A 12,296-nucleotide genomic window follows, 5' to 3' on the forward strand; every position below is an offset into this window, starting at 1 on the left:
GTTTTATGCACGCAGCGAAAGCTGAAAGCTGCAGAAACTCCGCGACCCTGCTGACGGCCAGGCGAAGTGGGTTTGTAGCCGGCAAACGAAGAAAGAGATCATCTAGACCCCCGCTTATCGTTCCGGGTCGTTCTGAAGGTTGGCGTGGTAAATACAAAATGCATGGCTTTTAACCCTGCCTTGTGCTGTTCCAAGTTAGTAGCTGAGAAGGCAGAAGGGTCTCTAGCCGGGACTTTGGTCTTTGTTTGCGAGGGGAACCTGCTTTGTTTGAATTATTCATCATAATTGCCTATTTCCAAACAGCTCCACGGGGAGGCTCCGAAATGCAGTCAGGTCTGATTAGTGCCTGCGAAGAAGCGACGCCCGGAGCTGGAGGAAGTTCAGGGACAATTTAAGTTCCCGATTCGCCTCCCCTCCGGGAACACTGAGGCCGGGATGGGGCTGGGGGGGGTGGGGTGGGGTGCGTGGGGAGACAGGCCCGGGGCCACGGGGCATTTTGATTCCTTATGACCAGGAAACCTGCCGATGAGTTTCTGCTCTGCCTGGTCTCCTTCTGCCGCCCCGAAAACAGGAGAGACACAAATAATATCCGCGCCTTGGTCTGCGGGGCCGAAACGAGCGGGGGAGAAGTCCTGGTAAAATGGAGGGAAAGTAGTGGCTGTTTTTTATAGTCCAAGTGTATAATCGGATTTTTTTTCTCTCCTGATAGAAAGCAGATAAATTTATGAAGGGAGAGCTAAGAGAATAATTACAGGGTGAAGGTAGTTAAATTTTATTTCGAGTCCCAAAGGCAAAACCTGACATTTTATTGCAAACATCTGGAAGGCTTAAGAGACTGGCATGGTGTTTGTTTAAACACTAATAGAGATTTTTATTCTGTAAAACACAAACAAAGCCCATTTAAAAACACTTGAGACTGTAAATATTTTGCGGTGGTTCGATTCTCAAAGCCTGAGAAAACCGGGGAAAGGGAAGGGGGGGGAACGAATCGACGGCATAATAGGGGTATAATTATGAATTAGTTAGTAATACGCAACAATACCGTTTGTGCAGACCATAAAAATAAATGGCAGGCGTATTTTTTTCCGCAGTCACAATAACTGACCCCGCGCAGCCCGGGAACATCACCTCGCTCGAGTTTCCAAGCGGCGACCTGCGTTCGCTTTAAACTCGCCTCTTAGGAGAGCGCCAGCCTTGAAATCCTCCGGTCCGTTTTAAAAGATAATCGACGTTGCATTAAAGTCCAGTAAATCACTCGCTCACATTATCAGACAGCCTTCAGCCCGCACCCGCTGACTAGTTTTAACATCGTTTTCAATTACTAACTTTAAAAAAAAAAAAATAAAAAAAAAATCCCCGGGCTAGGTCTGGCTAAAGGACCTTCGGTAAGATTTTCCTTGCTGTGAAACCGGCTCAGCTCAGCCCCTGCGAGCAGCACATCTGGACAGCACTCCCACCCCGCAGCCGGCTCCCCTTATTTCTCTCTTTTCCAAATATTGCCGTATATAAACACATATTTTCAGGCTCGCTCTGCGACAACTGGAAAGCAGGAGTGAATGATTTCTTTATAAACCCCCGGGCCTGGCCCTGCGACCCTTGCTCCTGCCACTTTATTCCAGGGAGCAGTTTCCTGGATTTAATGGGAGCTACCCCTGCGAGTAAGGCTCTGGAATAAAGAGCAGGCAAAGGGACGCATTCGTCTCTGGCGGCCGGGGGTCAGAGTCGGATCTCGGCGGCTGAATGCAGATTGAGCCCAGGCCGACTCCAGATTTACGCCGCTTGCCGCGGGGCGCGGGGACCCGGTCCCTGACTCCGCTCCGGCTGAGAAGAGCCCCGGGGAGCGGGTGCCGGCGGCTCAGCCACGGATGCGTTTTGCGCGGCGAGATTTTGGTGCAAAGGCTGAATCGAAATCCCATCCCCCGGCTTGAGGAGCGCGGGTTTCTCTGGGCGAGCCTTCTCAGCGCAGGGGGCAGAGATCCCTGCGAGGGGGCAGCGTTGGTTCTCCCCCCCTCCCCAATCCCCATCCCCATCCCTCCCCTTTCCCCCCGGCGCGTCCCCGTGTGCGTGGGGCCGCAAGGTCGCTGCAGGGGCTGCCCTTTCCCTCCGCTCGCACGGAGGAGCAGCGAGCAATGCCTTTGTGGTTATCGCTTTTGCACCGCCCGGCGCAGAGGGGCAGAGGGGAGGGCGAGCAGCGCTAAATCTCCCGGGCATCGGCGGAGCGGCGGGGGAGGAGGGAGAGGAGCGGCCGACGGCGGCTGCGTGTCCCCGCGCCCCCGGGCACCGCTGCCGGCACCGCGGGGAGCTGCTCTCCCGTCCCTGGCGAAGGGGTCTGCTCCCTGGGGTCTGCCAATTAGGCGCCGCATTGGCACGGAAACTCCGCTGCGTTTCTGCTCGCCGCTGTGGAGGCCGAGCCCCGCTGCCAGCGGGGCCGGGCGCGGGGTGCTCCGGCACGGCTCACAGGGCTGGAGCGGCAGCGCCGAGACCCCCTCCGTAAGGGACCCGAGAGGGGTCGGGGCTGCTTTAAACTGTCGACCCGTAAAACCACACTTAACGCTGTGAAAAACGTTATTTCTGCGCTTTAACAGCAGCCCCCAAATTTCGTTGAAATCGCCCTGCCTTTCCAACACCATTTCCTCTCGCTAAAACGCTATAAATAATCCTGTTTTCTTGGGCTCTCTTTCTAAAATCTCCCTCCAGCTTCTTTAAAAGCCTCCCTCGGTCTCTGTCTCCCAGGCGAGCGTTTCCGAGGCTTTCGGAAATAGGGAAACGGATTTTTTTTTTTTTTTTTTTTTTAATTTGGGAGACATTCCTTCGCCGGGGGAAGGACACTTTAACATCAGCCGGGGGACCCGCTGGAAAAGCATGTGCCCCCTCCGGGTCCTCGCTCCTCGGTCAGTCCCGCTGCAGCCTCCCTCCAAGCCCCCGCCCCTGTCGCTCCCTTCTTCCCGCCGCTCCCGGCCCGGCACGGCTCCCCGCGGAGCCGGGGAGCGGGGCAGTTTCGGGGGGGGACACACGACACCCCGTGTGGCAGTGCCGCTGTGCCCGGCGCTGAGCCCCCGGCGAGTGACCGGTGAAAGGAGATGTACAAGAGGGGAGGGGAAGGGAGCGGCGGGGAGGGGGGGGGGGGGTGAGGGGGTGTAGGGCGGGTGATGGGGACGGACGGAACCTGCTCCTCGGCCTAGATAGCGGGGCTTAGCTTTTCCGGGATTTCCCGAAGAAACGGCTTCTTTTTCGCTTTTCATCCCAAATCCCTTTCCGTGCGTGTGAACCCCGGCGGGCTGGTGTCACGCCGGCGAAAGCCGGCGCTTTAGGCCGGGGAGAGGGGACTGAAGGGCTTCGCCATTCCACGCAGACGTGGATACCCGGGGGGGCACTCCGGCAGCTAAAGGAAGTGCCCCCCCCCCGCCTGCCCCCTTCATTTGTGTTCAGCCCCATCGAAAAACCTCGCCTGAGAAAAATCTCGCTCTCCCCCGACGCTGCTCGAAGCAGCTCTGAGAAACACCAGCCCAAAATTATCCCTTCCTGAAATCTGGTGTGTATCCTCGCCCGCTTTTCCACCGTGGCTCGATCCGTATTAATTCCCTCCCTTACTTTATAATTACTTATTGTTTATTTTGAACCTGTATTCGATCTTCGGGATCGAATTAACCCACGGCGGCTTTCCCTGCTGTATTTTCCCTAGACGGTGTTTCGCTTGACTTCACCGATTTTTCCGTGGTCCCATCGGCTAATGAAAACACACGGTGCTTCCTTCACCTTCTCAAACGCAGCCCTTGTTCCTGTTCACTGCGAGCCCCCCCGCGCCACGCGCGACCGAGGAGCGTGGGAACAGCTGCGGACCCGCCTCAGCCTGGAGGGTTTCAGGGCAGAGGAAAGAGGCGAGCAGAAAGAAAATGCTGATTATGATCCAGACAACCGGCCGGCATCTCTACCTAGCGGGTTTGTTCTCGCTGTAGCTAAAGTGGCAAAAAGAAGCGGGGGGGGGGGGGGGGGGCGGGAATCCTTCTTCTCAAAGAGAAGGCGCTCCCCTGCCCGGGGGGGGGAGGGGGTTGGGGGGGGTGTGGGGGGGGTCTGGCTCTATCTGCCCCGCTGCCGGCGCCAGCCCACGCCGCCCGCTCAGCCCCGCCGCTCCACGGACACGCATCGTTTTGAAGTGAAACTTCAAACCCCCCCCGAGACGTTGCTGCTGCCGGGCCAAACACCGATTCCGCCGGCAAGCGCAAGTGATACATGGCATGAATGACGTTTTAAAAACACCCCCTCATCCGGCACCCCCGGGTGGTAAAGCCCCTCTCGGGTACTTTGCGTGGGGATTAGCGAGCGGTAGCCCCTGGGAAACCTGGGTGCGGCGGAGAGAAGTGCGGGAGTTGTTACCTCTCTCCATTTAGAGCTATGGGTTTCCCACTGGCTCCCCGTTCTTCAAACAGTTAATTCTCCCGGCCGGTGCTCCAGGACTCAGATGGCCAAAATTCCTCGCCCTGAAGCCCGAGTCTCCCTCCCCTCCCCATTGGGTCGCAGCTTTTGGGTCTCTCCCGATCTCTCCCTCCTATTGGCCAGGGACAGTTGTGAGGGGTTTTTTTTTTTTTTTTTTCCCTTATTTTTTTTTTCTTGACAGGCGCACGCAGCCTGCCCAGCTCTTGGAGGAAAAAAAAAAAAAAAAATCCCAGAAGTTTGGATCAATCAGAGAGAGACAGAAGGAAAGGGGAGAAGGGAAAAAAAAAAAAAAAAAGATGAAATCCAGCCTGCAGCCCCTCTGAGCAAGTGCTGGGGACCTGGGCTGAGCACACCCTCCCGTCTCTGCCTACGGAGTATCTGCAGCCTCATGTAGTGCCTTCAGGAGACTGAGGGCTGGTTCTTCTAGGGGTGCAGCTGGGGAGGGGTGGGGGGAGAAAGAGGCGAGAGGCTCTGCCTCTGGTCCCCGAGCTCTGCGCTCCCAGCCACTGGTCGCTCATCTGCCCAAGGGTCTGGGCTGGGGGATAAGATGAGTGAGAGGCGAAGATCGGCGGTGGCCCTCAGCTCCCGAGCTCACGCTTTCTCGGTAGAAGCCTTGATTGGGACAAATAAAAAGAGGAAACTGCGAGACTGGGAGGACAAGGGGCTGGATTTGTCCATGGAAAGCCTCAGCCCCAACGGCCAGCTGGGGGACAATGAAGACCCGACCCAGTGCCTGGACCTCAACCCCGGTTAGTGCAACTCCTTTCTCTTCGGGGACCCCCCCCCGGCCCCGCTGCCTCCCGGCCGCTCGCCCCTGAGCCCTGCCGGGAGCTGCCCGCCGGGAGAGCGGCGCCGGGCAGGGCGGGCAGCGCCTGCCGGAAAACATCCGGGACTGGGGGTAGAGGAAGAGACCGGGGCGGGGGGGGGCGCGGATTTTGCGGAGACTCCTTGGATTTTTATTTTTTTCTCCGTTTATGGGGACTTTTCTCCTACTCACTGAGGCTCTTCTCCCCCCCCCGCCCCCCCCCAACTCCGCGATCTCCCGGGAGGGAACGGCGTGTCCCCCTCCCCGCTTCCTCCTTCTCCCCCTCTTCTCCCTCTCCGTGCCTGCCGGTCGCGATAGTCCTTCCCGGGTGTCTCGGGACACGCGTTTCGCCTTGCCCCGGAGCTTCCTGACCATCGCGGGCGTGCCGCGTGGGTCGGGGGCAAAGGAGTGGGGCACGACACTCGCACCCCCGCGGGAGGGATCACCCCTCTCCTCTTCCGTGCGCCTTTCCGAGACACCGGCCACCGCGGGGACCGTGCCGCCTCGACCGGAGGTTTCGGTGGAGGAGGAGGAGGAGGAGGAGGAAGCGGGCGCCCCAGATCAGCGTTGCGCCGAGGCGAGGGGCGCCGGCTCCGTGGAGCGGCGGGGACCCGCTGCACACGCACCCACGCCCCGCGGCCAGCTCCCACCCGAGACCTCCACGGGCCGGGGGGGGGCTCAGCCCGGCAGCGAGGGACTGGGGGCCTGGTCCTTCCCCCGGGATCGGGCCCGCCGGGGCTCCGCGCCCGGGACGGAGCCGCGGGGGGCCGGCGGCGGGAGGTCTCCCCGTCTCCCCTCTTCGCAGGGACACAGCTCCCGGCAGGGAAAAGGCCCTCAGCCAGGGCCGGGGGCAGCGGGCGGGGGGGGGCTCCGAGGGGTCCGGCCCCCGCTACCGAGCCTGGCGCCTCCCGGCAACCGGGGCGTCCGGAGCAGCGCCGGGGCCCCGGCCCCGTGGTCGGCTGCACGGTGTTCGGGGAGAGACAGTGCGAGACTCCCCTCGTAGTATTTTCGGGTTTCATTTTAAACTTTTGCTTGTTTATTTACTTTTATTTAAAAGGGAGCGGGGAGCTTGGAGTGATCATTTGGCTCAAGCGAAGCCCTGGGGCTGCTCTTGTCCGTCCCCCCCGGCCGTTCGGCTCCGGCCTAAAACGGCGGTCCCGCAAAAGCGGCACCCGCGGGGACCCCGAGGGGTGAGAGCGCGCTGCCCCCCGTGCCCCCGCTGCCCCCCGCGCCCTCCTCGCCGTTCCCCCACCCCGCTCCCCAGCGCCTTGAAATGGGACGGAGGGAGCCGCCCCGCTCTCACAACTGTATTGTTCCGAGAAAAGGAATTTTAGGTAACTTCTCTTTAGTTTTCCTTTAATATTCGGGTGAGGGGGAAAAGGCCAAGCGATTTCTGTGCGCGACCCCGTAAGAGAAAGGGCAGAAATTTCCTCCACTCGCGCCAAGTCCACTCCGCTGCACTCGGAGAAGAAATTTTTTTTTTTTTTGCGTGACGTTCCCCGCGCTATCAATAAACATCAGCTGCCCAAAACCCAGCATAAAAAAATCCAAACAAACAAACAACAAAAAAAAAAAAAAAAGAGAGAGAAAGAATTCGAGATGGAAGTGTAAAAAATACCTGCTGTAAAAAAAAAAAAAAAAAATCTCTTAAGTGTTTTTAAAGGGAGCGAAAGACCGGGAACTCCGGAGACCTCGCCCCGCTCCGCTCTCAAGGAACGGCATTTCAATTTGCTGGTAGCAGCAGCAGCTTTCCCCGGTGCGGATCCTAAGGAGAAGTAGGTAAAATCTGCTGCCTGGGACCTCCCTCTCAGCGGAGCGACGGGCGTAAAAGAGAGAGGACAGAAGCGATCGAAATATCAACCACAAAAAAAAAAAAAAAAAAAAAAAAAATTAGCTCACAGTTTCCGAGTCTTCCCCATTCAAAATAATAAATACGCGAACGAAACCATAAAACTCCGCTTTCCAATAACGGAGCAGATATGTGCACCAGTCTTCTTTTTTAGAACCGTTTCTCATTATTTTTAGCCACAATAGGATATATTTTTAAACAGTCTAGAAGTTTAATTTGCCCATTTCTCCATGAATTCGAAATAAAAACTGGAAAACTCCCCCTGCGCCAGACTGGCGAGAGGGAGAGAACGGCTGCTAATGCCTGAAACCTTAGAAAGCAAAAGTGATGTTTTTCATAAAGCAAAGGAAATCAAGAACAGTCTGAGAAATCATTTTTAGGAGGTTGATAGACTTTAAATAAAGTCCGCGACTGTAATTTGCACAGTCACTTCATTAAACCTAAATCCTCCGCGGTGTACCTTTGCTGCTGGGTGAAAATTGATTAGCGGCTGTATAATGGCCACCAAATTCCATCTTTACAAGACCCAATTAAGAACAAACTTTACACCTAAAGTATTTTAAACTTGCCAAATCTACAGCGATATACCAAAAAAAAAAAAAAAAAAAAAGAAAAAAAAGAAAAAAGAAAAGGGAGTTTTTATAGCGTCCCAAAGGTTCAAAACTCAAAGTCGTGCCCCCGAGTAGCGTAGGAAATAACTCAGGGCCCTTCCTTCTGCTGGATGTATTATTGGTACGGGTGTGCTTACAGAGAGGCCCCAAATATTACAGTATGCGATGAGAAATTATGCGTTGATTTTGCGTGTGATAACGTAAATGGGTCTAGCCCGATTTATCGATCTCTTCGCATACCCCCCCCCCCCCCCCTCGATTTCAGCTCAAGAGGGTCTGAAGGGCTGAAAAGCATTCGCCGCGGGAAACCAGCCACCGCCAAGGGAAGAGTAAGGCTTCGCTCTCCTTTTTGCAGCTCTTTTCCGTGTAGACGGGCGTCGGGAATTCTCTCCCACCGGCTGGCCACGTCTCGCGGGGACTGCCCTCTCCGTCCCCACGGCGAGTGGCGCTGGGTGCCCCGGGGCGGTGTGGGGGGGTGTCGGCTCTGCGCTGGACCTCTACAAAACGCAGCCTTGCCGGGGCGGCGGGGCAAGAGCTCCTCGTTTCCCCGTTTTGGCGAAATCCCTCGCCCCTTATGTGAGGTTTTCCAGCCGTGCCCAAACCCTGCGGTGACAATATTGGCGATCCCGAGTCGCCTCGGGTGCCCGAGGCACCTTCCCCGCCGCCCCATCCATCTTCCCGGGAGAGGCGAGGGGGCAGGCTGGGAGGTGCCGGCTCGGGAGGTGGCATGGGGAAAGGTGAGAAAAGCCAGCGGGTAAATCTCCCAGGTTTGTAAAAAAAACTATCTCCCGAGCATCCGAGTTATTTATGTCTCGGCAATGAATCTTGTCGCCAGAGTTAATGTGCTGTTTTACGAGACTCATTTAAAAGGGGGGGGGGGGGGGGGGATAAAGCTGGATTTTAATCACGTGCGGGTTTTAATCACGAAGTCGTGAAAAAGAATTCGGGGTTACAGCGGCTCTCCCCCTTCTGCTCTCCCTCCCCCGCCCCCCCCCCCCACTCGGGGCGCGCCGCGCGTGGGGCCGGCGGGAGGGGGCAGGGCTCGCCGCGGGGCTCGGCGGAGCGGAGGGGACCGGGGCGGCCGGGAGCCTCCCCCGCTCCTGCCCCGCCGCCGGGCCGGGCCGCCCCGCATCCTCCGCCGGCCCTCGGCTCCCGCCGCCGCCGCTGAGGAGAGGAGGAGGAGGAGGAGGAGGAGGAGGAGGAGGAGGAGGAGGAGGAGGAGGAGGAGGAGGAGGAGGAGGAGGAGGAGGAGGAGGAGGAGGAGGGCGGCGGGCGCCCCTCCGTCCCCTTTTGGCAGGTTTGGTTTCAGAGGGCAGCAAAACAATGGGCTCGGGTGTCTTGTGGGTATTTATAGATTAAACCTGAGCAGCGGAAAGGTCACGGGGGGCCCAGGCGTTGCCTCCCTTGATGTATATATTATTTACCATCGTTTACAGCGGTGGCTTTCGGCGGCCCTTCCCTCTGCCACCCCAGGGGCGCAGGGACAGGCCGAGGCAGGGCCGAGCGCGCTCCTTTGCTCGTCGAAAGTTTAAGAAGGGGTTTTTTTTTGGAGGGGACGTCTCCCCGCAAACGCGTGTCGTGTCCCATGTCTCCCCCTCCCCCCGAAACACGGCCGCTCCCTTAGACGGTCGGGGTCGCTACACGGGGAGATGCTACACAGGCGCTTCAGCCGCGAAATGCTGCGGCTAAAAATTGATCATTTCTCGGCTTTGGGACGGTCCTATTCCTCGCAAAGAAACACGCTAGAGAGTTTGTAAACGAATTTCGCCAGTGCAGTCTTCATATCAAACATCCCATCGGTATTTTTGATTGCATATATTAAAAATGCACATCAGTTAAAAAAAAAATCTTTTTTCGAGAGTTTTATTTTTGTCAATCTGCGGAGACATTGCATTGCAAATTGTTTTTTGTCCCATCTGTTTTTCTAAAGCTGCATTAACGAACTACTGCAAAGCTTTTCAACGAGAGAAAACAGCACCGCATACATTTTGAGACCTACAACGTGTTTATTATGACTGCTTATCCGTAAGATTAAGATCCGATAGCTTGACAAAGCCTTCCGTGGCTGGCAAGAATAAAACCTCCATCTCTTTTACCATGGCGTGGTGTTCTCCTGCCTATCCTGGGAGGCTGCACGAATATCCATCCTAATCCTGCTCCGCCGCAGGGTACCTGCTCCCCTTTGCCCCCGGGGAAACCCCCTCCGCCGGTGGGGGTGCGGGAGCCCTGCAGCCTGCCGACCCTCCGGAGAGGCAAACAAATTTTAAGAGAGGGAGAAATGTGATGGATAATACGTGATTTTATTTTTTTTATACCACTGCTTCTGAATGGTCATATTGATGAGGTCCCATTTTTTGAGCGGTGGCTGTTAAACCCGTGAGTAGGGAGTGACTTAGCTTGGTTCCAGACAGAGTTTCTCACTTCAGCTTTTGTTTGAGTGCTCGGTGGATGGGACTAGGATTTCAAGAGCTGGCAGAGAACTTTTTCTCATCTCTTTCCTGAGGTAGGGTGAATTGGTGGACACCATCCTTCGCCTGGTGCTTGAGGCTCGCCGACGAGCAATGCTCCATAACAGTGAGGTGTAAGACAGAGAGCGTCAGCTTTGCCTTTGGCAGAATTGCTTGGGACTGCGGTTTATTGATGCGATGCCTTTCTAACAAATGTGCGTGCGACTGGGATTGTATGAATTCATTCCACCTGTTGGATCATCAGTTTGCCTCCTAAAGAGGGGATACCGAGCTGAGATCCATTGCTCCCTTGTGTATACGATGGAAGGAAACGTGAAAACCTGACCCTCGTAATGCCTCTGCTCCCCCTGTACTGTGGCTGCAGAGCTAAGGCTCTCGCCCTTCCCAGAGGAGAGGGTTGCAGGAGGCAGATGGAGCTGTCCAGATGAGAGCCAGGAGAGCCCTGTGGGGGCTCGGGAAAAGGTTGCCTTGGTCAGGTTCGTACAACTCTGACCTTAGAGCCGGAGGAGACAGAGAGTGAGAAGGATTTGTCTCTGCGGTAATATGCGTCTTACTTGAATTGGTGAACTCCTGCTGCTGGGTTTGTGAAACTCTTCCTGCAGAGAGGTGAATTGCTCACTCTGTATTAAGAGGGCAGGTAATAGAATAATAGAAACAAACCTTACAGAACAGCAGAGTATTAGAAAAAAGGCAGCGTGGCAAACAATGTCTTCCTTTCTTTTGTAAGTATTTTAAATCGGCAGTGTTTTTTACACAGGTTTATTCCATCTGCTGGGAAGGGGAAAGCTGCTATTTCAAAAGAGGTTTCTTGTCTTTGACAAGAACTCTGGGAGAATCCAAAAAGCTTCTGTTACAAGCACAAGTCAAGTAATTCCTTACAAACCATCAATCACTTCTCCCTCCTCCCACTTGGGACTGAGCACTTATATCAAATATCAGCCCAGCTAGCCTCTCCTCAGGCAGAAGTGTCCTGCTTTATCTGTATCTGTCTTAAGGAAAACTGATGCTTTTTTCAGATGGAAAAGTTGAAAGATGTCTTCCAAGAGTGCTACATTCAGGAAGAGCATTTGCATTGTTTTACAACACAGTTGGTGCCACTTAAGTCACCTCTATTCACACAGATCACTGTTCCTATTTTAATCAGTTGGATTCCTGAAAGAATCTTTGCTCACAGTCTTGCATCTTCTAAGGTCAAAGCGTGGGGTTTTTTTTTTTTAATTTTTATTTTTTCCTGCCTTCTGATATAGATTAATAAGCTCACACTAGTTTAAAAAAAGCATTAAAATCAGTCGAGAGGACTTGGAAAATTCCTGGATATATTGAGACTGGCTCATATGGCATTTACATCAGTTCCTGTTGTGAGTAAAATCTATTCAAGTGCGATTTAAATCACCCCAAGCGTCCATATTGAGATCTGTAGTTTACACTGGTGATGTAAAATCAAGTTCAATGAAAGAAGCTTAAGCTTTCTAAAACTGACAATGTTTCAGAGATCAACAGAGTTTCCTGGGGAGGCTGAGCTTGCTAGTGCCTCTTGATGGAATTACAGGACTTTATGCTAGCCCTTAGCTCTCTGACATCCCCCTGAACAATACAATTACTTTGCAGTAACGGGATGAGAAGTTATGTTTAAATCCTGACAGCAAAAGCGGGGTGGGTATACAGGCAAATGGTCAGTATCTGTCAGCCTGGGAGCTGTGTGGCTCCACTGGGAAGAGCAGCAGCAGGCACCTGCGTGTACAGGGAAATGCAGGCAACCGGGGGCTTCCCAGCGCTCCCGTGCCTAATGCTGCCCAGAGCAGCTCTGCATAGCAGGACATTGAAAGATTTGGCTTTTCTGGCTTCTTGTTCGAACTAGGGCTTCCACAGGCAGAGAGTACTGTGCAGCAACGCTGAGACATTTTTATTTTCAGAGAAAAAAATGGTGTTGCTTTTTGCTGCCTATTTCCAATACCGGTTAAAATAGGTTACGATTCCAACCTTTCTGCCTGCAAAGCATCTGCTGTCTCAAAATACAATGCCATTGTGTTTCTTGTGGTAAAAACTGTAGTGTGCTTTGGTGAGAAGGGCTAGGGAAAGATAACATCATGTTATGGTAAAATTACAGTGAAATATCTTTGAAAGCAGAT

At 54.6% G+C, this 12,296-nt stretch overlaps 1 protein-coding gene across 1 annotated transcript in view; it reads left to right on the forward strand.

Moving 5' to 3' along the window:
- The first annotated feature begins 4,981 nt into the window (after window positions 1-4,981).
- The window catches only part of TBX15 (T-box transcription factor 15), a 98,011-nt gene continuing 90,696 nt past the window's right edge, over window positions 4,982-12,296 (forward strand). The window contains exon 1 of the mRNA XM_075726372.1: window positions 4,982-5,183. Coding sequence (XP_075582487.1) covers window positions 4,982-5,183 — 202 coding nt within the window. The remainder of the gene's footprint in view (window positions 5,184-12,296) is intronic.

Source organism: Pelecanus crispus, chromosome 1, assembly GCF_030463565.1.
Source record: "Pelecanus crispus isolate bPelCri1 chromosome 1, bPelCri1.pri, whole genome shotgun sequence".
NCBI lineage: Eukaryota > Metazoa > Chordata > Aves > Pelecaniformes > Pelecanidae > Pelecanus > Pelecanus crispus.